The sequence below is a fragment of the Blennius ocellaris genome (assembly GCF_963422515.1).
Source record: "Blennius ocellaris genome assembly, chromosome: 11".
NCBI classification, from domain to species: Eukaryota; Metazoa; Chordata; class Actinopteri; order Blenniiformes; family Blenniidae; genus Blennius; species Blennius ocellaris.
Genome location: NC_137660.1, coordinates 29492145 through 29519714, shown reverse-complemented (window position 1 = coordinate 29519714; position 27570 = coordinate 29492145). Strand labels below are relative to the sequence as shown.

The window sequence follows — 27570 nt, the reverse complement described above, 5'->3', positions numbered from 1 at the left end:
TCCTCCTCTAACGTCAGATTATAGAGCATCTTCCTCATTTAGCACCAGATTATAGAGCACCTTCCTCCTCTAATCCAGATTATAGAGCACCTTCCTCCTCTAATCCAGATTATAGAGCATCTTCCTCCTTTAATCCAGATTATAGAGCATCTTCCTCCTCTAATCCAGATTATAGAGCATCTTCCTCCTCTAACACCAGATTATAGAGCATCTTCGTCCTCTAACACCAGATTATAGAGCATCTTCCTCCTCTAACACCAGATCATAGCGCATCTTCCTCATTTAGCACCAGATTATAGAGCATCTTCCTCCTCTACGTCAGATTATAGAGCATCTTCCTCCTCTAACGTCAGATTATAGAGCATCTTCCTCATTAGCACCAGATTATAGAGCATCTTCTGATAACTGATGCAATTTGAGGTCATGTCTAGATAGATAGGATAGGTAGATATATACATAATAGATAGATAGATGTATAGATAATAGATAGATAGATGTATATGATAATAGATAGCTAGGATAGATAGATGTATAGATAATAGATAGATAGATAGATAGATGTATAGATAATAGATAGCTAGGATAGATAGATGTATAGATAATAGATAGATAGATGTATAGATAATAGATAGATAAATAGTCTCATGATCACAGAAACACTAATCACATTAATCCTCCTTGAACAGTTTAAATGACATTTTTCCGTTTGTCGTCATGATGTTGTGTTTTGGCGCCGCCGTGCTCGACGGGGCCGCCTGATGCCCCCCTGATGCCCCCCTGATGCCTCACCTGATGCCCCACCTGATGCCCCCCTGATGCCCCCTGATGCCCCCCTGATGCCTCACCTGATGCCCCCCTGATGCCCCCCTGATGCCCCCTGATGCCTCACCTGATACCTCCCTGATGCCCCCCTGATGCCCCCCTGATGCCCCCCTGTTACCCCGTGCAGGTAAATGCCAGTAATATGGAGGAAAACACAAAACATGTTGTGTATTTGGGTTTCCAGGCTCTGTCACGTTGTGTTCAGTCAATATATCCTGCAGACCAAACACCAGGATCAGGATCACCCCCCCCCCCCCCCCCCTCCACCACACACACACACCCCACCCCACCCCACCCTGAGACGTGGTTCAGTCAAATTTTTTAAAAAAAAACCTGTAGAACTGCTGCTTATGTAAGCAACCGTCAGTTTTTCTACTGGTGCCGTTGGTTTGACATGTCAGAGGAGGGCAGGAGGTAGGAGAGGTAGGGGGCAGGAGAGGCAGGAGGTAGGAGAGGCAGGAGGTAGGAGAGGCAGGAGAGGTAGGGGGGCAGCAGAGGCAGGAGGTAGCAGAGGCAGGAGAGGTAGGGGGCAGGAGAGGCAGGAGAGGTAGGGGGCAGGAGAGGTAGGGGGCAGGAGGAGGTAGGGGGCAGGAGAGGCAGGAGAGGTAGGGGGCAGGAGAGGTAGGGGGCAGGAGAGGTAGGGGGCAGGAGAGGCAGGAGGTAGGAGAGGCAGGAGAGCTAGGAGGTAGGAGAGGCAGGAGGTAGGGAGAGCAGGAGGGGCAGGAGAGGTAGGAGAGGAAGGGGGAGGCAGGAGGCAGTAGGCAGGAGAGACAAAACGTACCTGGTTTAAAATGTACCTGGTTTAAAATGTACCTGGTTTAAAATGTACCTGGTTTAAAAATGTACCTGGTTAAAATGTACCTGGTTTAAAATGTACCTGGTTTAAATGTACCTAGTTTAAAATGTACCAGGTTTAAAATGTACCTGGTTTAAAATGTACCTGGTTTAAAATGTACCTGGTTTAAAATCTTGAAGAGGCCTGAATATTTATTTCAGGTTTTCTCTCTGTACCGTTTCTGCGTTTCTGATCAATTTAAAAGAAAAAAAAAAATAGTACATAAGAACATGAAAGACAGGTTCTATGGTGGAAACAGAAAGAAGGTCTCAGGTTAAACACGACTTAAGTCTTTGAAGATCAAAGGCAACGACTCAAATACTCATTTATATTTAGACTCTTTGTGTCATTTTCTCCAAATAATTTAGACTTTATTGCCCAATAAATTTTTATTTAAGTGAATTTACTTTAAATCCTCCATTCCCACAGTTCCCACCCTGGTCGTCACCATGAAAACGTTTGTTTACTGCTTGTTTTCCTTCGACGTGTTTATCTGAGGAACGTTTCAGTGGAGAAACACTGAACGTTGCCTCATTTCTGACTGTCAATCATTTACCCTGGTTAGTTTGGAACGGAGCGTGGGGGGAAATCCAGATATTAACTAATATGGTCACTGCTCAGTTGATAGGAGGACGGACTTTATTTGCAGAAGACGAAGTACAGATAATAGTGAAAACAAATACTTTGGTTGAAGTACAAGTTCACTTTTGGTCTTATGTAAGAGTAGATCAGGGTCCGAAATCAGGGCTGGGAGATGATGGTGGGGTTTAGAGGGGATGGTACTGGATGGTGGGGTATAGAGGGGGATGGTGGGGGTATAGAGGGAGAGGGTACTGGATGGGGTATAGAGGGGGATGGTGGGGTATAGAGGGGGATGGTGGGGTATAGAGGGAGAGGGTACTGGATGGTGGGGTATAGAGGGGGATGGTGGGGTATAGAGGGAGAGGGTACTGGATGGTGGGGTATAGAGGGGGATGGTGGGGTATAGAGGGGGATGGTGGGGTATAGAGGGAGAGGGGTACTGGATGGTGGGGTATAGAGGGGGAGGGTGGGGTATAGAGGGGGAGGGTGGGGTATAGAGGGGATGGTACTGGATGGTGGGGTATAGAGTGGTGTAGAGGTTGATGGTGGGGTATAGAGGGGTATAGAGGGGGTTGATACTGGATGGAGGGGAATAGAGGAGTACAGAGGGGGATGGTGGGGTATAGAGTGGTACAGAGGGGGATGTGGGGTATAGAGTGGTGTAGAGGTTGATGGTGGGGTATAGAGGGGGATGGTACTGGATGGTTGGGTATAGAGGGGGATGGTGGGTGATAGAGGGGGATGGTGGGTATAGAGGGGATGGTGGGGCATAGAGGGGGATGGTGGGGCATAGAGGGGGATGGTGGGGTATAGAGGGGGATGGTGGGGTATAGAGGGGGGGATGGTACTGGATGGTGGGGTATAGAGGGTATAGAGTGGTATAGCGGGAGATGTGGGGGATGGAGGGGGATAGAGGGGATGGAGAGGGATAGGAGGGGGATGGTGGGTATAGAGGGGGATGGAGGGGGTAGTAGAGTGGATAGAGGGAGATGTTGGGGGTATAGAGGGGTATGGAGGGGGATAGAGGGGGATGGTGGGGAATAGAGGGGGATGTTGGGGTATAGAGGGGATATGGAGGGGGATAGAGGAGGATGGTGGGGAATAGAGGGGGATGGTGGGGTATAGAGGGGGGTGGTGGGGTATAGAGGGGGATGGTGGGTATAGAGGGGGATGGTGGGGTATAGAGTGGTATAGAGGGAGATGTTGGGGTATAGAGGGGTATAGAGGGGGGTGTGGGGTATAGAGGGGGATGGTGGGGTATAGAGTGGTATAGAGGGAGATGTTGGGGTATAGAGGGGTATAGAGGGGGATGGTGGGGTATAGAGGGGATGGTGGGGTATAGAGGGAGATGTTGGGGTTTAGAGGGGGATGGAGGGGATGGTGGGGTATAGAAGGGGATGGTGGGGTATAGAGGGAGATGTTGGGGTATAGAGGGGGATGGTGGGGTATATAGGGGGATGGAGGGGGATAAAGAGGTATGGAGGGGGATGGTGGGGTATATAGGGGGATGGAGGGGGATAAAGAGGTATGGAGGGGGATGGAGGGGGATGGTGGGGTATAGAGTGGCATAGAGGGAGATGTTGTGGTATAGAGGGGGATGGTGGGGTATAGAGTGGTATAGAGGGAGATGTTGTGGTATAGAGGGGGGATGGGTGGGGGGTATAGAGGGGGATGGTGGGGTATATAGGGGGATGGAGGGGGATAAGAGGTATGGAGGGGATGGTGGGGTATATAGGGGGATGGAGGGGATAAAGAGGTAGAGGGGATGGTGCGGTATATAGGGGATGGAGGGGATAAAGAGGTATAGAGGGGGATGGTGGGGTATATAGGGGGATGGAGGGGGATAAAGAGGTTGGAAGGGGGATGGTGGGGTATTATAGGGGGATGGAGGGGGATAAAGAGGTATGGAGGGGGATGGTGGGGTATATAGGGGGATGGAGGGGGATAAAGAGGTATAGCGGGGGATGGTGGGGGTATATAGGGGGATGGATGGGGGATAAGAGGTTATGGAGGGGATGTGGGGTATATAGGGGGATGGAGGGGATAAGAGGTATAGTGGGGGATGGTGGGGTTATAGGGGGATGGAGGGGGGATAAAGAGGTATGGAGGGGGATGGTGGGGCATTATAGGGGGATGGAGGGGGTTAAGAGGTATAGAGGGGATGGTGGGGTATTAGGGGGCTGGTGGGGTAAAGAGGTATAGAGGGCGATGGTGGGGTTTATGGGGGATGGAGGGGGATAAGAGGATTAGAGGGGGATGGTGGGGTAGTTAGGGGGATGGAGGGGGATAAAGAGGGTATGGAGGGGGATGGTGGGGTATATAGGGGGATGGTGGGGGATAATGAGGTATGGAGGGGGATGGTGGGGTATATAGGGGGATGGTGGGGATAAAGAGGGTATAGTGGGGATGGTGGGGTATATAGGGGGTTGGAGGGGGATAAAGAGTTATAGAGGGGGATGGTGGGGTATATAGGGGGGATGGAGGGGGATAAAGAGGTATAGAGGGGGATGGTGGGGTATATAGGGGGATGGAGGGCTTGTAGTACGGATGAGGAAGCATAGTGGGGTCGTACCTGCTGAAGTTTTATGGGGTGGGGGGTGGTGGGAGGGGTAGGGTGGGGGTGGGGGTAGGGGGATGGTACGGCGGTACGGTGGGGGTGGGGGAGGGTAGGGTGGTGGTCACGCAGTGACTGTGTACGTCTGCACTTTACGCTGTCATGACGCACTCCAGCAGGAGGTGCGTTGACCTGTTTGGGTGCTCTCTCCTCCTCCCCCCCCCCCCCCCCCCCCCCCCCCCCCCCCCCCCCCAGGAGGTCTGGTTCTGGTTATGATGTAAGGGGGGTGTCAGGCTCAGCCCTCATCCTCCACCAATAGAAGTGGATCAGAACTCGACACCCATTTCCAGCGGATCTTCCTTATAAAGCTGCTCTGAAGCATCAGGCGCCACTTTCTCTTCATTTACTGTGGGAGGGACTGTTTACCTGCTGTTTACCTGTTGTTTACCTGCTGTTTGTTTACCGGCTGTTTACCTGCTGTTTACCTGCTCACTCCGGGATAATTTGCTGAATATTTAACCAGGTAAGCTCAATAAAACACGTCTCCACTTTATTCATTCAACCTGTTTTTAGGAAGATATTTTTCTATAAATGACCCCTCATTTTTATTATATTTAAATTACTGTTAATTCTCTCTCTCTCTCTCTCTATATATATATATATATATATATAAGTTTTTATAATAAAATGACTAATAATGATGCTTTTTATGCTGAATCAGCAATTCAACAGCGGTTGTGTTGGATAAAAATGGATCCGTATGTTTCTTGTTATCTTGAGGTGACGTTGAGTTTTTTTCTCTAGTAACGTAAATATTTGCACTCTTACTTAAGTACCTGAAATAGACTCCAACATTGTAGGGATGAAAATCCAGATATCGTTGAGGAATTATATTGTTCGTTGTTATAAGTAGTGTTTTTTTGGCCACTATGTGAATAAATAATAAACTTGACAATTAATGTTAATCTTTACTATAATAGTTTATTAATGAATGGAAGGGGGTGTTTATAGTTTTTCCTTTGTTTGCACATCAAACTGAACATTTCATTTGTTTATATTTGAACAGGCAGGTTCTTTTGATGCATCTTCAGAATCAGATCAGAATCAGAATCGAGAGTTGAAGGACGTTTGTATGAAAGACTTGAAAGTCGGTGTGAAAATACATTTAATTACATCATAACATCTCTTACAAAGTGATGAAAGAAACAGATGAAAGCAGCAAAGCAAAGACGAGAACAAACAGCCGTTTAAAGTCGTTATTTTATTTGCATATTCAAACACAAGGTCGAACAGGGTTCCTCAGCGGTAACGGTCCTTTGTCCTTTCAGCTCCACGATGGATAACAAGTCGTTCGTGGTCCAGATGAGCGGGAACGACGTCCACGGCAAAGGCCTGAACGGAACCGGGGTCAACGGGAAGGGCCTGAGCGGGAAGGGTCTGGGCGGCCACGCCTTCCACCACGTCAGCGTCAACGGCAGCTTGTATCCGGCCAAGGCCAAGAGCCGGCGCCGCGCCTGGGAGGTGAAGCCCTCGGAGATGGCCGGCAACACGCTGAACCCCATCAGGGCCATCGTGGACGGCATGAAGATCACACCCAACCCGGACAAGGCCATGATCGCCCTCTCCATCGGTGAGGGGTAGGGGTAGGGTTAGGGTGACGGTTACGATTAGGGTTAGGGTTAGGTTTGGTGTTAGTGGTAGGGGTAGGGGTGGGTATTAGGCTTAGGTTTGGGGTTAGGGTTAGGTTAGGGGTAGGGGTAGGGTTAGGGTTAGGTTTGGTGTTAGGGGTAGGTTAGGGGTAGGGTTAGGTTAGGGTCAGGGGTTGGGGTATGGCTTAGGTAGTCGCCTCTCGGTCTTGCCGGTGGACTTTGTTAGTGGTAAGGGTAGGGGTAGGTATTAGGGTTAGGTTTGGTGTTAGGGTTAGGGGTAGGGTTAAGGGTAGGGGTAGGGTTAGGGTTAGGTTTGGTGTTAGTGGCAGGGGTAGGTATTGGGGTTAGGGTTAGAGGTAGGTTAGGGGTAGGGTTAGGTTTGGGGTCGGGGTAGGGTTAGGTTTGGTGTTAGGGGTAGGGTTAGGTTAGGGGTAGGGGTAGGGTTAGGTTTGGTGTTAGGGTTAGGGGTAGGGTTAGTGCTAGGGGTATAGGGTTAAGGGTAGGGTTAGGGGTAGAGGGAGGGTTAGTGTTAGGGGAAGGGGTGGGGGTAGGGTTAGGGTTAAGGGTAGGGTTAGGGGTAGAGGGAGGGTTAGTGTTAGGGGAAGGGGTGGGGGTAGGGTTAGGGTTAAGGGTAGGGTTAGGGGTAGGGTTAGTGCTAGGGGTATAGGGTTAAGGGTAGGGTTAGGGGTAGAGGGAGGGTTAGTGTTAGGGAAAGGGGTGGGGGTAGGGATAGGCGTGGGGGTAGGGGTATGGCTTAGGGTTAGGGTTAGGGTTAGGGTTAAGGCCTCTCGGTCTTGCCGGTGGACTTTGTTTGCTCAATCCTCGGTTCTGTGTTCCCGGTCCCCAGGCGATCCCACCGTGTTTGGAAACCTGCCCACGGACGCCGCCGTGCTGCAGGCCCTGAAGGACGCCATCGACTCCCAGAAGTACAACGGCTACGCTCCCTCTGTTGGTGAGTGGCGGCATTACCAGAGCGCCTGGACGTTAGCGTGTCCCCCCGCAGGGATGGACTGAATTCTGCCTCTGGAAGGAGCAAAGTGGAGTTTTCTGGTCTGTCGTCCACATGAGGACGTTTTAGAAGCTTGAAAAAAGCTTTTTTCTTGGAGTACGGGTCCCAGAGTGGGGAAATTCTAAAACCCCGGCAAAGACAATCATCTGTGGAGAATAGATGAGGTAATCCCCCCCCCCACCCACCCCCTACCGCGGTCTGTGATGTCATCAAATAACCACTACAATCACGGAATACAAGTTCCGATGGAGCTGCAGAAGCTACTGACAATCAGCAGGAGGAGCAGGGCCATAGACCTATAGAATTAGAATTATATACAGGTTTATGAGCAGGAGTCTACTTCTAAAGTTCTATGTGCTCTGTCTTCTTCTGCGTTTTTGGTGTGTTTGGTGAGTCACAGTGCCCCTAAAGGCCTGGCAGGTGTACTACATGTCCTGAAGCCTCGTGTTGAACACGGTTCATAGAGATCTGTGGACGGAGGTTTCTTTGGAGGAGGAGAAAGAAGATAGTTTTTTGTCCTCGTGTGGACGTACCCTCAGATCGGATGAAAGGTTTCTCGTTTGCGTACAGTTTCATCTCAGTAGGAGTTGCGTCTGCGGCGGTTCCGAGCAGCGCCGTCGTGTAAAAAACCCAAAACGCCACAGCAGTTTTGTGTTTTCACCTGAAAACGTCGTGTATTTGAGGCCCAAAAGAGCCCAAAGGAATGGAACCCACGTATTTTCTGTGCATCGTGGGTTTGGGTGTTGATTTTCCCCGCGTTCACCTGCAGGCTACCTGAAGAGTCGGCAGGTGGTGGCGAACTTCTACAGCTGCCCCGAGGCGCCGCTGGAGGCAGAGGTGAGCTCGTCCATCCACGCCAGCAGGAGTCGTCTGACCGGCTTCCTGTCGGCTGAGGTCTGACCTCTGGGGTTGTTCCGTCCCGGTTCCTCCTGCAGGACGTGGTTCTGACCAGCGGCTGCAGTCAGGCCATCGACCTGTGTATCAGTGTCCTGTGTAACCCCGGAGACAACATCCTGGTGCCCCGTCCCGGCTTCTCCTTGTACAAAACCCTGGCGGTGTCCATGGGCATCCAGGTCAAACTCTACAACCTGCTGGTGAGTAGAACCACCGGGGGGGGGGGGGGGGGGGGGGGGGGCACATCGGGCTTCCTGAGGAGAACTTCAAAGGTTCTAGTCTGAAAAACCACCAGAGTAGACCCTGTGATGTTTTCACTGAGGGGACATCCTAACTGTCCCTCCTGTCTCCTAACAGTCCCCCCTGTCTCCTAAATGTCCCTCCTGTCTCCTAACAGTCCCTCCTATCTCCTAACAGTCCCTCCTGTCTCCTACTAGTCCATCCTGTCTCCTAACAGTCCATCCTATCTTCTAACAGTCCCTCCTATCTCCTAGTAGTCCCTCCTGTCTCCTACTAGTCCCTCCTGTCTCCCAACAGTCCCTCCTGTCTCCCAGCAGTCCATCCTATCACCTAATAGTCCGTCCTGTCTCCTAACAGTCCCTTCTGTCTCCTAACAGTCCCTTCTATCCCCTAACAGTCCCTCCTATCTCCTAATAGTCCCCCCTGTCTCCTAACAGTCCCTCCTGCCTCCTAACAGTCCCTCCTGCCTCCTAACAGTCCCTCCTATCTTCTAACAGTCCCTCCTATCTTCTAACAGTCCCTCCTGTCTCCTAACAGTCCCTCCTGTCTCCTAACAGTCCCTCCTGTCTCCTAACAGTCCCTCCTGTCTTCTAACAGTCCCTCCTATCTCCTAGCAGTCCCTCCTGTCTCCTAACAGTCCCTCCTGTCTCCTAACTGTCCCTCCTGTCTCCTAACAGTCCCTCCTATCTCCTAGCAGTCCCTCCTGTCTCCTAACAGTCCCTCCTGCCTCCTAATAGTCCCTCCTGCCTCCTAACAGTCCCTCCTGTCTCCTAGCAGTCCCTCCTGTCTCCTAACAGTCCCTCCTGTCTCCTAACAGTCCCTCCTGCCTCCTAACAGTCCCTCCTGCCTCCTAACAGTCCATCCTGTCTCCTAACTGTCCCTCCTGTCTCCTAACTGTCCCTCCTGTCTCCTAACAGTCCCTCCTGTCTCCCAACAGTCCCTCCTGTCTCCCAACAGTCCCTCCTGTCTCATAACAGTCCCTCCTGCCTCCTAACAGTCCATCCTATCTTCTAACAGTCCCTCCTGTCTCCTAACAGTCCCTCCTGTCTCCTAACAGTCCCTCCTGCCTCCTAACAGTCCCTCCTGTCTCCTAACAGTCCCTCCTGTCTCCTAACAGTCCCTCCTGCCTCCTAACAGTCCCTCCTGTCTCCTAACAGTCCCTCCTGTCTCCTAACAGTCACTCCTGTCTCCTAACTGTCCCTCCTGTCTCCTAACAGTCCCTCCTGTCTCCTAACAGTCCCTCCTGCCTCCTAACAGTCCCTCCTGTCTCCTAACAGTCCCTCCTGTCTCCTAACAGTCCCTCCTGTCTCCTAACTGTCCCTCTAGCTGGAGGTATTTCAAGGTCACATTAAGAGTTGCTTCACTACAAACTTCCTGAACAAGTAGAATTTAAACGACGTGTCGACGACTGATCACTTGAAGACGAGGTGAAGGACATAGTTCCTGTTGTTGACCAAAGACGGCCGAAGGACATTCAATTCCACTTTGTTTATATGGCGCCGATCATATCGAGGACACTTCAGGACATTTTGACAGAGAAAGACCCAACAAATCCACACGAGCAGACAAAAGTAGCTGGAAGAGAGTGAGGGTGTGAAGAGACAGTGTGTCCTCCTGGTTCTGTCCTCCTGGTTCTGTCCTCCAGGTTCTGTCCTCCTGTGTCTGTTGTCCTGGTTCTGTCCTCCTGTGTCTGTTGTCCTGGTTCTGTCCTCTCGGTTCTGTCCTCTTGGTTCTGTCCTCCAGGTTCTGTCCTCCAGGTTCTGTCCTCCTGTGTCTGTCGTCCTGGTTCTGTCCTCCTGTGTCTGTTGTCCTGGTTCTGTCCTCTCGGTTCTGTCGTCCTGGTTCTGTCCTCCTGGTTCTGTCCTCCAGGTTCTGTCCTCCTGTGTCTGTTGTCCTGGTTCTGTCCTCCTGGTTCTGTCCTCCTGTGTCTGTTGTCCGGGCTCTGTCCTCTTGGTTCTGTCCTCCTGTGTCTGTTGTCCTGGTTCTGTCCTCTCGGTTCTGTCCTCTTGGTTCTGTCCTCTTGGTTCTGTCCTCTTGGTTCTGTCATCCTGGTTCTGTCCTCTTGGTTCTGTCCTCCTGTGTCTGTTGTCCTGGTTCTGTCCTCCTGGTTCTGTCCTCCTGTGTCTGTTGTCCTGGTTCTGTCCTCTCGGTTCTGTCGTCCTGGTTCTGTCCTCCTGGTTCTGTCCTCCAGGTTCTGTCCTCCTGTGTCTGTTGTCCTGGTTCTGTCCTCCTGGTTCTGTCCTCCTGTGTCTGTTGTCCGGGCTCTGTCCTCTTGGTTCTGTCCTCCTGTGTCTGTTGTCCTGGTTCTGTCCTCTCGGTTCTGTCCTCTTGGTTCTGTCCTCTTGGTTCTGTCCTCTTGGTTCTGTCATCCTGGTTCTGTCCTCTTGGTTCTGTCCTCCTGTGTCTGTTGTCCTGGTTCTGTCCTCCTGGTTCTGTCCTCCTGTGTCTGTTGTCCTGGTTCTGTCCTCCTGGTTCTGTCCTCCTGTGTCTGTTGTCCTGGTTCTGTCCTCCTGGTTCTGTCCTCCTGTGTCTGTTGTCCTGGTTCTGTCCTCTCGGTTCTGTCCTCTTGGTTCTGTCCTCTTGGTTCTGTCATCCTGGTTCTGTCCTCTTGGTTCTGTCCTCCTGGTTCTGTCCTCTTGGTTCTGTCCTCCTGTGTCTGTTGTCCTGGTTCTGTCCTCCTGGTTCTGTCCTCCTGTGTCTGTTGTCCTGGTTTTGTCCTCTCGGTTCTGTCCTCTTGGTTCTGTCCTCTTGGTTCTGTCATCCTGGTTCTGTCCTCTTGGTTCTGTCCTCCTGGCTCTGTCCTCTTGGTTCTGTCCTCCTGTGTCTGTTGTCCTGGTTCTGTCCTCCTGGTTCTGTCCTCCTGTGTCTGTTGTCCTGGTTCTGTCCTCCTGGTTCTGTCCTCCTGTGTCTGTTGTCCTGGTTCTGTCCTCCTGGTTCTGTCCTCCTGTGTCTGTTGTCCTGGTTCTGTCCTCTCGGTTCTGTCCTCTTGGTTCTGTCCTCTTGGTTCTGTCATCCTGGTTCTGTCCTCTTGGTTCTGTCCTCCTGGTTCTGTCGTCCTGGTTCTGTCGTCCTGGTTCTGTCCTCCTGGTTCTGTTGTCCTGGTTCTGTCCTCCTGGTTCTGTCCTCCTGGTTCTGTCCTCTTGGGGTCTGTCCTCCTAGTTCTGTTGTCCTGGTTCTGTCCTCTTGGTTCTGTCCTCCTGGTTCTGTCCTCCTGGTTCTGTCCTCCTGGTTCTGTCCTCCTGGCTCTGTCCTCCTGGTTTTGTCCTCCTGGCTCTGTCCTCCTGGTTCTGTCCTCTTGGCTCTGTCCTCCTGGCTCTGTCCTCCTGGCTCTGTCCTCCTGGCTCTGTCCTCTTGGCTCTGTCCTCCTGGTTCTGTCCTCCTGGTTCTGTCCTCCTGGTTCTGTTGTCTTGGTTTTGTCCTCCTGGCTCTGTCCTCCTGGTTCTGTCCTCCTGGTTCTGTCCTTCTGGTTCTGTCCTCTTGGCTCTGTCCTCCTGGTTCTGTCCTCCTGGCTCTGTCCTCCTGGTTCTGTCCTCCTGGTTCTGTCCTCCTGGCTCTGTCCTCTTGGCTCTGTCCTCCTGGTTCTGTCCTCCTGGCTCTGTCCTCCTGGTTCTGTCCTCCTGGCTCTGTCCTCCTGGTTCTGTCCTCCTGACCGCTTCGTCCCTCCTCAGCCCGAGAAGTCGTGGGAGGTGGACCTGCAGCACCTGGAGAGCCTGATCGACGAGAGGACTTCCTGTCTGATCGTCACCAACCCGTCCAACCCCTGTGGCTCCGTCTTCAGCAGAGGACATCTGCAGCAGATCCTCAGAGGTTCGCTGCTCCTCGTCCTCGTCTTCTCACTTCAATGAGAAACTCCAGAGAAACCCGTCCAGGTTCTCGAGGTCTGAGTGACCCTGAACCAGGTCCAAGTGTCTCACGAGAGTCTCACAGTCTTCTGTCTCTCGTCCCCCCCAGTGGCCTCCAGACACTGCCTTCCCATCCTGGCTGACGAGATCTACAGCGACATGGTGAGTCTCAGCAGGGGGTCTGGGGGGGGGGGGGGGGGGGGGGGGCAGTCTTTGTCCCGTAGAGGACCAGGGGGTTCATCTGCTGGGATTAGGTCGGTCCACATCAGCACCGGGGGGATTAGGGGGCCGGTGGGGGGGGGGGGGGGGGGGGGGGGGTCACCAGGGACATGATGGCTGGAAATGCAGATTCAGACACTCTGCATGTAAACTTTATCAGTTCTTATTGACAAGATCCAGAAGAAGCTGAAGACTGACGTGTCCCCCAAAGAAATGTGGATTTTAAAAACATTTCATTATTTATGTTAAGATTATATGAACTGTTTTTACTTTTCTCATCTTTTAGGTTTAAAGGTCAAATTTAATTTAATTTAATTAGACTTTTTAAATTCAATTCAATTCAATTTTAATCCATTTCCTCCCCACATAATATATGTTTGGATTACTTTATCAAATTTCACTTTATCTTTTATTTCATTTAAAATTGCCAGAGGTATTTAAGGGTTAAATATGAAGATGGGAAGATTGATCAATTCAATTCAATTCAACTTTATTTATATATCGCCAAATACAACACTGGTTGAGGAGGAGAGGAGAGGAGAGGAGAGGAGAGGAGAGGAGAGGAGAGGAGAGGAGAGGAGAGGAGAGGAGAGGAGAGGAGAGGAGAGGAGAGACAGAGATAGATTGGGTCGGGAGATACAAACCTTGATTCGGGTAATTGGCAAGAAACAGACCCTGGTCTGGGTAGAGCGAGGTAGAGAGAGAGGGAGAGAGAGAGGTAGAGAGAGGTAGAGAGAGGTAGAGCGAGGTGTGAGAGAGCGGTAGAGCGAGGTGTGAGAGAGGTAGAGCGAGGTGTGGAGAGAGAGGTAGAGAGAGAGGTAGAGCGAGGTGTGGAGAGAGAGAGGTAGAGCGAGGTGTGGAGAGAGAGGTAGAGAGAGAGGTAGAGCGAGGTGTGAGAGAGCGGTAGAGCGAGGTGTGAGAGAGCGGTAGAGCGAGGTGTGAGAGAGGTAGAGCGAGGTGTGAGACAGAGGTAGAGAGAGAGGTAGAGCGAGGTGTGGAGAGAGAGGTAGAACCAGGTGTGAGAGAGAGGTAGAGAGAGAGGTAGAGTGAGGTGTAGAGAGAGAGAGAGGTAGAGCGAGGTAGAGCGAGGTGTAGAGAGAGAGAGAGAGGTAGAGCGTGGTGTAGAGAGAGAGGTAGAGCGAGGTGTAGAGAGAGAGAGAGGTAGAGCGAGGTGTAGAGAGAGAGAGGTAGAGCGAGGTGTGGAGAGAGAGAGGTAGAGCGTGGTGTAGAGAGAGAGGTAGAGCGGGGTGTAGAGAGAGAGGTAGAGCGAGGTGTGGAGAGAGAGGTAGAGCGAGGTGTAGAGAGAGAGAGAGAGAGGTAGAGCGTGGTGTAGAGAGAGAGGTAGAGCGAGGTGTGGAGAGAGAGGTAGAGCGAGGTGTGGAGAGAGAGAGGTAGAGCGAGGTGTAGAGAGAGAGAGGTAGAGCGAGGTGTGGAGAGAGAGAGGTAGAGCGAGGTGTAGAGAGAGAGAGGTAGAGCGAGGTGTGGAGAGAGAGAGGTAGAGCAAGGTGTAGAGAGAGAGAGGTAGAGCGAGGTGTGGAGAGAGAGAGGTAGAGCGAGGTGTGGAGAGAGAGAGGTAGAGCGAGGTGTGGAGAGAGAGAGGTAGAGCGAGGTGTGGAGAGAGAGAGGTAGAGCGTGGTGTAGAGAGAGAGAGGTAGAGCGAGGTGTGGAGAGAGAGAGGTAGAGCGAGGTGTGGAGAGAGAGAGGTAGAGCGAGGTGTGGAGAGAGAGAGGTAGAGCGAGGTGTAGAGAGAGAGAGGTAGAGCGAGGTGTGGAGAGAGAGAGGTAGAGCGAGGTGTAGAGAGAGAGAGAGGTAGAGCGAGGTGTAGAGAGAGAGAGGTAGAGCGAGGTGTGGAGAGAGAGAGGTAGAGCGAGGTGTAGAGAGAGAGAGGTAGAGCGAGGTGTGGAGAGAGAGAGGTAGAGCGAGGTGTGGAGAGAGAGAGGTAGAGCCAGGTCTGAAGCCACGAGAAGCTCATTAGTAACTTTGACCTCTATCCTATGAGGAGATCAAACCTGACAGTCATTTCTGCTGAAATGGTCACAAAGCTGACTTTGTCTACGATTTTAGAACTCAAGGTTGGATGTCGGCCTGTGATTTGCTACGACTCCTGGTCAAGGTGTGTTTTTTTTAAGAAGAGGTTCAACAACAGCAGATTAGAAAACATTATCAGTGCACCGAGTCCACAGAAGTCTGATGTGGTCCGATCATTGAGGGTCATGCAAACACACACACACACACACACACACACACACACACACACACACACACACACTTGAGCAACGATCTCCACAAACTGAACCTTCAGCTCAGTAATACTTCGAATTCGACTGAAAATAATTTAGAAGCAAATCTTCAAGGAGGAATTATGGTCGTTTTGCACAGACCTTACAGTCAAACTGCTTTATTTTATTCCCTTCCTGATCAAATGCGTGGTTATAAACATGATTTATGTATATATTCCCGATACATTCTGGAGGTTTTTATGGGATAATCTTCACAATTTGTTTAAATCACTTGTCGCTTTTGTAGTTTAATAGTGTGTCGAGTGTCAAGGGGCTACAAACTTTCACCGAACGGACTTTTATAATCACTGCAATAAAACACTGCACAGATGTTCTCCAGCTGTGTGGCGCAGTTACGACTGAGGCCCCGCCCACACCAGCCAAACCTTTTTCTCCACGCCGTTCTTTTAAAAAACAAATGTACGTCCAGACATCACTGTCAACGCGAAGTAGTGCATGCGTACCGTACGCCAGACCTTCGGCGTTCCTGGAACCTGTTCAAAACAAAGTAACCCTAAATGTTTCCGGGCTAATAAAACGCGCCACCGCGACGTCAAACGTGGAGTGGGCGGGGCATAGAGTGTGTGGCGAGAGATGTAAAATGTCCGTAAATGTGGAGTTTGTGGGAAATTCCCGCTGCTGCAGGACGTCAAGTCGCAAACTCGAGTCCAAAAGCTAATGCTAATGCTAAAGCTGTCGTCGGCGATGGAATGGAGGAAGTAGACGTGGCCCCGTCTCACCGGGTCGAATGAGTCACCAATGCAAAAAAAAAAGTTCAACCCTTCGTATCCAAACACGGTTCAACCTTCAGACTGTGGCCGGAACATTTTATCTCCCAAAGCTAACGCTAGCTCAGCGCTAACCTTACGTGACGACGCGACTGCGGGTTCGTGTCGAGAGAGAGAGAGAGAGAGAGAGAGAGAGAGAGAGAGAGAGAGTGGAAAAGTTTAGAGTCAAATGGGGCCGATGGGTTCATCCACCACAAACTACCCCCCCTCCTCCCCCTCCTCCTCCTCCTCTTCCTCCTCCTCTTCCTCCTCTGACATCACCCGTCCAGCTCAGCCAAATCACCATGACTTTGCACTTTTCCTCATCTGGTTGCGGTTAGCGCGGACGTGCGGTTTCGGCACAGCGGCAGGGAGGAGGGCGGGAATGAAGGGAGGGTGGAGGGAATATTCAGCTTTACACACAAAAAAATCAATCAATCAATCAAGACAAAACGATTCCAGCTAAACGTGCGACGTCCTCCTGGAGGCCACGGAATCTTTTTTTTCCGCATCTTTTGAATGTTTTTCTGAAAACGAACGACAAAATATGTTCATGAAAAATATCAGGATTCGTCGGGTGGATTGAACCCGGACGTGTCGTCCGTCCTTCGGGAGCGTCGGCTGCTCTACAACCATTTTCTACATCAACAAAGTAACTCGGGCGCTTTGATGTTTAGGCGCTAATGCTAACCGCTACGACATAGACGGGAAAAATTACACCATCTGACGTGTTGCGGTTTCTTCTGCGCCGTCGGCGCTAGCTAGCACGGGTCCACAACACGGCGATGATGCTAATGCTAATGCTGCTAACGGGAAGACTGAGGCCCGTTTAACCATTTTCTACATTAACAAAGTAACTCAGGCGCTTTGTTGTTTAGGCGCTAATGCTAACCGGGCACTACAACATGAACAGGAGCGTGTGAAGTCACGATCTCCTTTATTAGAGACGAGTGCTGAACGCAGCGGCTGGCGACGATGCTAATGCTAATGCTGCTCACGGGGAGACTGAGGCCCGTTTAACCGTTTTCTACATTAACAAAGTAACTTGGGCGCTTTGTTGTTTAGGCGCTAATGCTAACCGCTACGGCATAAACAGGAGCGTGTGAAGTCACGATCTCCTTTATTAGAGACTAATGCTGAAGGCAGCGGTTGGCGACGATGCTAGTGCTAATGCTGCTCACGGGGAGACTGAGGCCCGTTTAACCGTTTTCTACATTAACGAAATAACTCGGGCGCTTTGTTGTTTAGGCGCTAATGCTAACCGCTACGGCATAAACAGGAGCGTGTGAAGTCACGATCTCCTTTATTAGAGACTAATGCTGAAGGCAGCGGCTGGCGACGATGCTAATGCTAATGCTGCTCACGGGGAGACTGAGGCCCGTTTAACCGTTTTCTACATTAACAAAGTAACTCGGGCGCTTTGTTGTTTAGGCGCTAATGCTAACCGCTACGGCATAAACAGGAGCGTGTGAAGTCACGATCTCCTTTATTCGAGACGAATGCTGAAGGCAGCGGCGATGATGCTTCATACCCGTTGCCTTTTTTCTGGATCATGAAGAAGTTTGATGTGATAAACAAGAAGTGTACAAAGCGCTACACAAATTATGTAAATATACAAAAACAAATAGAGCTCAACACGTGTTGTTTGTTTAAAATATCAATATTTGGTTTGTTAATTTTATAGGTTTTACAAAAAAAAAAAAATTACACCATCTGACGTGTTGCGGTTTCTTCTGCGCCGTCGGCGCTAGCTAGCACGGGTCCACAACACGGCGATGATGCTAATGCTAATGCTGCTAACGGGAAGACTGAGGCCCGTTTAACCATTTTCTACATTAACGAAATAACTTGGGTGCTTTGTTGTTTAGGCGCTAATGCTAACCGCTACGGCATAAACAGGAGCGTGTGAAGTCACGATCTCCTTTATTAGAGACTAATGCTGAAGGCAGCGGCTGGCGATGATGCTAATGCTAATGCTGCTAACGGGAAGACTGAGGCCCGTTTAACCGTTTTCTACATTAACAAAGTAACTCGGGCGCTTTGTTGTTTAGGCGCTAATGCTAACCGCTACGGCATAAACAGGAGCGTGTGAAGTCACGATCTCCTTTATTAGAGACTAATGCTGAAGGCAGCGGCTGGCGATGATGCTAGTGCTAATGCTGCTAACGGGAAGACTGATGCTCGTTTACTGGCGACGCAACTTTTTAAAAACGCTCCGACTCTGTTGAAAGAAGGGGGGGTGGGGGGGGACGCTGCGAATGCTGAGTGTTTTCTGACCACAAGTTAAATATTGAATGCGTCTGACACATTAATGCAGCATTAGGGAACAGTCGGAGCTCGTTTCCTGCGGTCGTTAGAGGAATTCCAGCGGAGGCGCTTTGCTTTTTTTACGAGTTTGAGCTCATTAGTGAGTCTGGGTTTCTAACTATCAACCCCTCGTTCCCCGTGTGTTTGCACCGTACAGCCTCGGGCTTCACGTGCACATCTTTACACGCAGTCGTCAAACTCTCAACTCGTACCAAAGTCTTGATGGACGGCAGCCAAAATCAAAAAAAAAAAAAAAAAAAAAGCTCCAAACTGGCGGCGGCTTGTTTTCGGGCTCGTTTGCTGTGACGTCACTGACGAGCGTCCGGCCAATAGGAAACGGGGGTGTGGCCCCCCTCACTGTATGGAGCTAATGGGAAGCAGCTTGCTGTGTAAAGCAGTGTGTCACTGTGACTCCACCCGTCTGGACTCACTTACATAACACCGTCACAACGTAGACTGGTTAAATAGCCGTACGTTAAAATCCCAGGGTGGTTTTCTCCTCCTTTGTCCTTTTGAACCTCCGTTAGTACGAGTCAGAGCCAATCAAACTTTATTTATAGAACACTTTTCATACATGTATAGATGCAACTCCAAATAGAATATAAAATAAAATAAAATCTAATATAAATATAATATACATCATATATATATAATAATATTATATATATAATATTATTATATATTATATATTATATTATTATACTATTATTATTGTTATTGTTATTAATAGTGTTATTATTATTATTACTATTATTATTATTATTAATACTATTATTATTATTACTACTATTATTATTGTTATTGTTATTTTTATTATTATTACTATTATTATCATTAATATGATCATTACTATTATTATTATTATTGTTGTTATTATGAATACTATTATTATTATTATTACTACTACTACTATATTATTATTATTATTATTACTATTATTATCATTAAGATTATCATTACTATTATTACCGTAATGCTATTATTATTATTACTAGTATTATTGTTATTATTATTATTATTATTATTATCATTATCATTAATAGTATCATTATTATTAATACTATTATTATTATTATTATTATTACTATTATTATTGTTGCTATTATTGTTATTATTATTATTATTATCATTAATAGTATCATTATTTTTTTATTAATATTATTATTATTATTACTATTATTATTGTTGCTATTATTGTTATTATTATTATTATTATCATTAATAGTATCATTGTTTTTTTATTAATATTATTATTATTATTACTATTATTATTGTTGCTATTATTGTTATTATTATTATTATTAACATTAATAGTATCATTGTTTTTTTATTAATATTATTATTATTACTACTATTATTATTGTTGCTATTATTGTTATTGTTATTTTTATTATTATTGTTATTACTATTATTATTGTTGTTGTTGTTGTTATTACTATTATTATGTTAATATTATCATTACTATTATTTATACTATTATTATTATTACTAGTATTATTGTTATTATTATTGTTGTTGTTGTTATTATTACTATTGTTATTATCCATCCATCCATCCATCCATCCTCCTCCTCCTCCTCCTGCAGGTCTTCCCGGGCAGCTCCTGTCCGTCCCTGGCGTCCCTCAGCAGCAGCGTCCCCGTCCTGTCCTGCGGTGGTTTGGCCAAGCGCTGGCTGGTCCCCGGCTGGAGGATGGGCTGGATCCTCGTCCACGACCGCAACCACGTGTTTGGCTCCGAGGTACGAGACGAGACACTTTGTCCTCTGACCCGTCTTCTTCTTCTTCTTCTTCTTCTTCTTCTTTCTTCTTTCTTCTTTCTTCTTCTTTCTTCTTTCTTCTTTCTTCTTTCTTCTTTCTTCTTTCTTCTGCTTTCTTCTTTCTTCTTTCAATTTTTCTTTCATCTTTCTTCTTTCTTCTTTCTTCTTTCTTCTTTCTTCTTTCTTCTTTCTTCTTTCTTCTTCTTCTTCTATGTTTAGTTTTTTGTCTCGCTGGACTGTTTGTCAGTGAAAGTGTGTCTCTGCAGATCCGACAGGGTCTGGTGAAGCTGAGCCAGCGGATCCTCGGGGCCTGCAGTATCGTCCAGGGGGCGCTAGAGGACATCTTCAACAACACGCCGCGGAGCTTCTACCGACGCACCGTGGAGTTCCTCCAGGTAGGGTCTCTCGCGTATAGTTTAGGAAAAAGCCTCTAAATAGATAGAAAAGTTCGCTGGATTGTTCAAACGTGTGTTTTTCACCTCGTGAGGCTCCGGAAAACTGAATGTCTGTGTTTTGGCTTCAGTCCAACTCGGAGTTGTGTTTCAACGAACTGTCCACGGTCCCCGGTTTGAACCCCGTGATGCCTTCAGGGGCCATGTACCTCATGGTGAGTGTACAACCCTGCACACTCTGTATACTCTATACTCTCTATACACACTACACACTCTGTATACTCTATATACACTCCATACTCTCTATAGTCTCTGTATTCTCTATACGCTCTATACTCTCTATACACTCTATACTCTCTGTATACTCTCTATACACTCCATACTCTCTATAGTCTCTGTATTCTCTATACTCTCTATACGCTCTGTATAATCTATAGTCTCTATATAGTCTCTATAGTCTCTATAATCTCTATACACTCTACACACTCTGTATACTCTATAGTCTCTATACTCTCTATACACTCTGTATTCTCTACAATATCTATACACTCTATACTCTATACACTCTATACTCTCTATACACTCTATGCACACTACACACTCTGTATACTCTAGAGTCTCTATACTCTCTATACTCTCTATATGCTCTATATACTCTACACTCTGTATTCTCTATAGTCTCTATACACTCTATGCACACTACACACTCTGTATACTCTAGAGTCTCTATACTCTCTATACACTCTATACTGTGCACTCTGTGGACAATACTGACCTTAATATCAATATTGTGTGTGTGTGCGTGTGTGCGTGTGTGTGTGTGTGTGTGTGTGTGTGTGTGTGTGTGTGTGTGTGTGTGTCTCCAGGTGGGGATCGACATGGATCACTTCCCAGACTTCAAGAACGACGTGGACTTCACCGAACGTTTGGTGATCGATCAGTCCGTCTTCTGTCTGCCGGCTTCAGTAAGGCCCCGCCCACCACTTCCTGTTGACATCCAACCGTAGCTTTATGCAAATCACTGACAAACAGTGTTTGTTTAGGATTATTAGGTCCTTGAGCTTGAAGTCCTGGCCTCAAGGTCCACAAACAGACATTTCCTCTCTTCGTTTACAAAATGATCTTCATTTAGACGGACCCTCATGTCCTCCTGGTCCAGAGCTGCTGTGAGCAGCCAGACCAGCAGGGGGCAGTGTGACGAGAAGCAGGAAGCCACGACAGCCAATCAGAATCCTGGAAAAAAAAAAAAAAAAAAAAAAACACGACGTCACGAATTGTGTCGTAAACCTCCGCCTCGTTCTTTTAATTCAATTCAATTCAACTTTGTTTATAAAGCAGTGACGACAACTGGGTCGTTTCCAGAGGCTTTTTAACAGAGAAAAGTTAAAAGTTTAGACGCAAACAGAGAAAGACAATAAATCTAAATAAATAAATAAAGAATAATAAATCTAAAATCCTGAGAAATGTCGTAATTGTAAAATCCCGGGTACGCGTTGACGTGGCCTTAGTGAGTGGGACAAAGAGAAGTGTTGGATTTGAGCATTTTCAAAAAGTGGCACCATGGAAGGCGTTTTCATAAAGTGACACTTCCAGCGTGTAACGCAACAAAAGTTTTGAGTTTTCACCTGAAATCGTGTCGCCGTGGCTCGGCTCCAGACCACCTTATTAACTCGTTGTGATCAAAGCCAATGTCGTCATGGCAACAAAGGACCTTTCATGTCGCCGTGGCTCGGCTCCAGACCACCTTATTAACTCGTTGTGATCAAAGCCAATGTCGTCATGGCAACAAAGGACCTTTCAACGCCGTTAAGATGACAAAACAAAAAACCTCCCTTTCCAGGCGTTCGAGTATCCGAACTACTTCCGCATCGTGGTGACGGTGCCACAGGAGATGATGGCGGAGGCGTGCGCCCGGATCCGGGAGTTCTGCCAGCGCTACTATCGCCCCCGCAGCTGCGACCTGGACCAGTGACGCGGTGCGGCAGTGGACCGCCGACCGGGACGACCGTCTCCCGGGACGACCGTCTCCCGGGACGACTGTCTCCCGGTCAGAGACACTGGAGCAGGAGTCGGCTCTGAAGTCACCGCGACGCCGAGTAAGAAGAGAATTTGTGTTATGGACCCGCGCTAGCTAGCTAGCGCCGACGGCGCGGATGAAACCGCGGACGCGTCGGATGGTGTAATTTTTTTTTCTTCCTGTAAAACCTATAAAATTAACAAACCAAATATTTATATTTTATACAAACAAACACGTGTTAAGCTCTATTTGTTTTTGTATATTTATATAATTTGTGTAGCGCTTTGTACACTTCTTGTTTATCACATCAAACTCCTTTATGATACAGAGGAAAAGGCAACCGGTACGTGTTTGAATAGTGACCTCTGGTGGCCGGAGTCATTATGACAGGAAAAGTGAAAAAGCCTTTGAAAGCTTCAAACTCGGTTGTTTCCTGTTCACGCAGGATGATCAACGCGTTCTATAGGAACGTACGAGAGGAAAACCACATTTTCAGCTGCTAATTTTATCAAGTGTGGACATATTGTCCAAATATCTAATGTTCATTTGTTTTTCTTTTTTTTTGTTGTCGTTAGAATTTTGTGAACCGCCCAAAATATATTTGTATTTTAATTACTTTCATTCATAAATAAAAATTAATCTCTCTGATTTTTGTGAAAATCTATTTTCATTCATCTTCTCCTTTATGGGAACTTTCACTGAATATCATTGCTACGTTAATCTACTCAAATTGTACTTGTGTAAATTGTTTTTCCTCGTTTTTCAGACGCTATATTTGATGTAGTAGTTTTTCGTTAATAGCGAATAAAACTCCGATGGCCGGACTGCTGTTCACGTCCTGGACTCCTCATTTCTCATCCTGCCGCCTCATAAACACGACACATCACATATTAAACTGCAGATCTGGACAAATGTCAAAGTCTTTCCTTCTTTTGATCCTTTTGTAACTGCAAGAATTCACCAGTCTATTCTGAAATATACATATTAAAGTGACAACACACAAAAAACCCCACAAAAAAAATCGTATTTTTAATTCAGGATTAAAACAATTTGTCATAATTTTTTGGAATTTACCGATCTGAAGTATCACTTCACATAAATTGGACACCTTTATTGTGAAAGGTGTTGTGTCATGTGACCTCCACAGATGCATTTATTAATCCTGACCAAGGGAGGTTTTCCATGTCATTTTTGCCAAACTAGTGTTTTTAGATCAGCGTCTGTCAAGTTTTCATTTTAATACTTTAACAAAAAAAAATAAAAAATCACACGTTTGACACCCCCGGACGAAAGACTTTATGACAATCGGAGATCAAACAGAAGAAGAAGAAGTAAAAGAAGAAGAAATTCAACTTTAAAGGGCAGAAAATATCTTTTTAGATTTGAATTTATTGAGGGGGGGGGGGGGGGGGAATACTTTCATGCAATAAATTAACTAAATTTTAGCGCTGAAGTAGATTTAACTGAAAAATCCTGCAGTTTTGAAAACGATCCATTTAGTTTGAAACGTCATAAAGACGTTTCCGGTTTCCATCGTCAGAGACTTTATCGTGACAGGACGTGACGTCCCTCACAGTCAGGATGGCCGAGCGGTCTAAGGCGCTGCGTTCAGGTCGCAGTCTCCCCTGGAGGCGTGGGTTCGAATCCCACTTCTGACAAATGACTTTTGTTTATTCTTTTATTCTTTAGACTCAAGTTACATTAGAACAATCGTCCTTTACTCAGAGAATTTAACTTTACTTTGAAAGGACGCTGCTGTGACGGAACGTTTCAGGTAAAAAAAAAAAAAAAACTGTTTCTGAAAAGTTTTGTGTTTATGAGGCAACTTTTTCAAAAACGATGTCTGTCGATCCACACAGACATTCCAGTGGACAAACCACCGGGTTGGATTGTTATTATGGTGGCTGTCAAAATAAAACTACCAAGTTGGAGCGTTTATTACGCCGACTTTCAAAATAAAAGCACCAAGATGGCGGCGCCGTCGGCAGGCTGTGCAGCGTCTCGTGTTTTCTATCCGAGTGCTCCTCGCGGCTTTTAGCGGCTACTAGCAGCAGCGGCGTGACTGTTTTCCTCACGGGGCGACTGAAGTGAGTAAAGACATATATTTATATAGATATATTTGTATAGATATATATTTATAAGCTGCAGCAGCACAACAGAGACGTTCGCGTTTGCACTGTTGTGCCTGAACGAGTTCAATTATTTCTTTGAAGTCTATGGAAGTGAAACTGTGACGTCAGATTCTGAATTCCAATTTCTATCTCTGAATTATTTTTTTAACCATGGAAATCATGGAAGACTTTGAGTTTTAAAAGCTGTCGAATTTTACGTTTGTATCTTTTTTTTGCTTCTGATTTTTTTTCTTCCCAACATCTACAAATATTCGGGGTGTAAAAATTCAATGTGTCTAAAAATTCAGCTGCAAAAAAATTCAGCTTCAAAAAAATTCAACTGCAAAAAAATTCAGCTGCAAAAAAATTCAGCTGCCAAAAAATTCAGCTGTAAAAAAATTCAGCTGCAAAAAAATTCAGCTGCAAAAAAATTCAACCAAAAAAAAAATCCAGCTTCAAAAAAATTCAGCTGCAAAAATTTCAGCTTCAAAAACATTCAGCCGCAAAAAAATTCAGCTGCAAAAAAAATTCAGCTGCAAAAAAATTCAGCTGCAAAAAAAGTCAACCGCAAAAAAATTCAGCTGCAAAAAAATTCAACCAAAAAAAAATCCAGCCGTAAAAAAATCCAGCTTCAAAAACATTCAGCTGCAAAAAAATTCAGCTTCAAAAACATTCAGCCGCAAAAAAATTCAGCTACAAAAAAATTCAACCGCAAAAAAATTCAGCTGCAAAAAAAAATTCAGCTGCAAAAAAAAATTCAGCTGCAAAAAAAAATTCAGCTGCAAAAAAATTCAGCTGCAAAAAAAAATTCAGCTGTAAAAAAATTCAACCAAAAAAAAATTCAGCTGCAAAAAAATTCAACCAAAAAAAAATTCAGCCGCAAAAAAATTCAGCTGCAAAAAAATTCAACCGCAAATAAATTCAGCTGCAAAAAAAAATTTCAGCTGTAAAAAAATTCAGCTGCAAAAAAAATTCAGCTGCAAAAAAATTCAACCGCAAAAAAATTTCAGCTGCAAAAAAATTAAACCCAAAAAAATACAGCTGCAACAAAAATTCAGCTGTAAAAAAATTCAGCTGCAAAAAAAATCCAGCTCTAAACAGTAATTGGTTCATCGAAAATAAGTTGTCCTTAAATTGGGACAAAACAAACTGTATGGTTTTCAGTAATCGCAGCAAAATGGATGATGTGAAAATCACACTTGGTGGAGTTAGCGTAAAAAGAGTCAAGGAAGTTAAGTTTCTCTGTGTTGTGGACGAAAAATTAAATTGGAAAGCTCATATTGATGTAAAAAGAAAAAATCAACAAAAGGATGGAGAATCACATTGATTTGTTTTGTTGTAAAGTTGCTAATAGGAACAGAAAACACAAGATTAATCTGCTCTCTGTTCCTTTTTGTTCATTGTGGATGACAAATTTATATATATATATTGTGAAATGGCATGACAACATGAACAAATAAATAAATAAATAAAAAATAAAAATAAATTAATAAAATAACGTTTAAATGTTTTGCACTTTAACTTGGAATTTGCTTGTAGAACCTGCTGTGTTTTCCTTTGTTTGTTTTAATGATTCCTCATTATAAAGCAGCGTGTTTAGGAGAATATAGTGTTTAGGAGAATATAGTGAAAAAATAAAGGAACCTTGAACGAGTTAATTTTTGGAACTGAATTATGAACTTATGACCTGAACGAGTTAATTTAAAAATCCGTGACCTGAACTTTGAACTCGTTCATGTAGAAAGTGAACTTTTCTCAACGCTGAGCGTTTCCCTCTGCAGCAACGATGACTCAGCGAACCAGCCAGTGGACTGATGACTCGGCAGTCTCCGCTCGGTCGTGACTCGCAGGGTTTGAACGATTCCTTCAAACTGGAACATCACTTCTGTCCGTGTGTGTGTGTGTGTGAGTGTGAGTGTGTGTGTGTGTGTGTGAGTGTGTGAGGGTGAGGGTGAGGGTGAGGGTGAGTGTGAGTGTGTGAGGGTGAGGGTGAGGGTGAGTGTGTGAGGGTGAGGGTGAGGGTGAGTGTGTGTGTGTGTGAGTGTGTGAGAGTGTGTTGTGAGTGTGTGTGTGAGTGTGTGAGTGTGTGAGGGTGAGGGTGAGTGTGTGAGGGTGAGGGTGAGGGTGAGTGTGTGAGTGTGTGAGAGTGTGTTGTGTGTGTGTGTGTGTGTGTGTGAGTGTGTGAGTGTGTGAGGGTGAGGGTGAGTGTGTGAGAGTGTGTTGTGAGTGTGAGTGTGAGTGTGAGTGTGTGTGAGGGTGAGTGTGAGTGTGTGAGAGTGTGTTGTGAGTGTGAGTGTGAGTGTGAGTGTGAGTGTGAGTGTGAGTGTGAGTGTGAGTGTGAGTGTGAGTGTGAGGGTGAGGGTGAGTGTGAGTGTGAGTGTGAGTGTGAGTGTGAGTGTGAGTGTGAGGGTGAGGGTGAGTGTGTGTGTGTGTGTGTGTGTGTGTGTGAGGGTGAGGGTGAGTGTGAGTGTGAGTGTGAGTGTGAGTGTGAGTGTGAGTGTGAGTGTGAGTGTGAGTGTGAGTGTGAGTGTGAGTGTGAGTGTGAGTGTGAGGGTGAGGGTGAGGGTGAGGGTGAGTGTGAGTGTGAGTGTGAGTGTGAGTGTGTGAGGGTGGGGTGTGTGTGTGTGTGTGTGTGTGTGTGTGTGTGTGTGTGTGTGTGTGTGTGTGTGTGTGTGTGTGTGTGTGAGGGTGAGGGTGAGGGTGAGGGTGAGGGTGAGGGTGAGGGTGAGGGTGAGTGTGAGTGTGTGTGTGTGTGTGTGTGTGTGTGTGTGTGTGTGTGTGAGTAGCTCCAGCACCAACACTAGCAGCGCCCCCCAGTGGCCCAACATCAGAACTCCAATGTAAAAGCGAAACAAACCTCCGGCGTGTGAACTTTGTTATTATTCCTCTTCAATTCAACTCAACTTTATTTATTCTTCCCCACACACACGCGTCACTTCTCGGTGCTTTTGAGCAACACGTGTCGCCGTGATGTAACAACACCTTCCAATCAGAGTGCGACTCCAGTGGTTTGTGTTTGTGTGTGAAGCCGCGGTGACCAGTGACCTTTGTACTTCATGTTTACACGTAAATACGTCACGCTGGCGACGCTCGCCGTGCGATGATTAACCTGCTGCTGATAGGACGGAGGGCGAGAGAGAGAGAGAGAGGAAGGAAGGAAGGACTGAAAAAACGGAAGATAGAGGTTGAGAGTCAGCAGAAGCAGGGGAGGAGGAGGAGGAGGAGGAGGAGGAGGCCTCAGCGGAGAGGGGGAAGAGGAAGACGAGCGTCCAGCATGGAGGACGGCCGGCTGCAG

At 46.9% G+C, this 27570-nt stretch overlaps 2 protein-coding genes across 5 annotated transcripts in view; both read left to right on the top strand.

Annotated features, from left to right (window-relative positions):
* Positions 1–851: 851 nt before the first annotated feature.
* On the top strand, positions 852–22998 carry tat (tyrosine aminotransferase). 2 transcript variants are annotated; one of them, XM_080504583.1, is made up of 12 exons: positions 852–949; positions 6122–6423; positions 7290–7394; positions 8221–8288; positions 8387–8545; positions 12254–12392; positions 12537–12589; positions 19585–19737; positions 20022–20150; positions 20279–20362; positions 21014–21112; positions 21988–22998. In XM_080504583.1, the coding sequence occupies exons 2-12, from the start codon at positions 6129–6131 to the stop codon at positions 22117–22119; spliced, it is 1416 nt and encodes a 471-aa protein (XP_080360709.1). In that variant the 5' UTR covers positions 852–949; positions 6122–6128; the 3' UTR covers positions 22120–22998. The 2 variants fall into 2 exon arrangements, with proteins under 2 accessions (XP_080360709.1, XP_080360708.1); XM_080504582.1 differs by lacking the exon at positions 852–949 and adding an exon at positions 5196–5316.
* Positions 22999–27188: 4190 nt separating this feature from the next.
* The window catches only part of LOC308136518 (1,5-anhydro-D-fructose reductase), a 7385-nt gene continuing 7003 nt past the window's right edge, over positions 27189–27570 (top strand). For all 3 annotated transcript variants that reach the window (XR_013936831.1, XM_080504863.1, XM_080504862.1), the window contains exon 1: positions 27189–27570. This exon is cut by the window's right edge and continues 60 nt beyond it. Coding sequence is in view for 2 of the 3 variants with exons in the window: in XM_080504863.1 (XP_080360989.1) it covers positions 27376–27570 (195 nt within the window). In the remaining variant the exon portion in view is untranslated.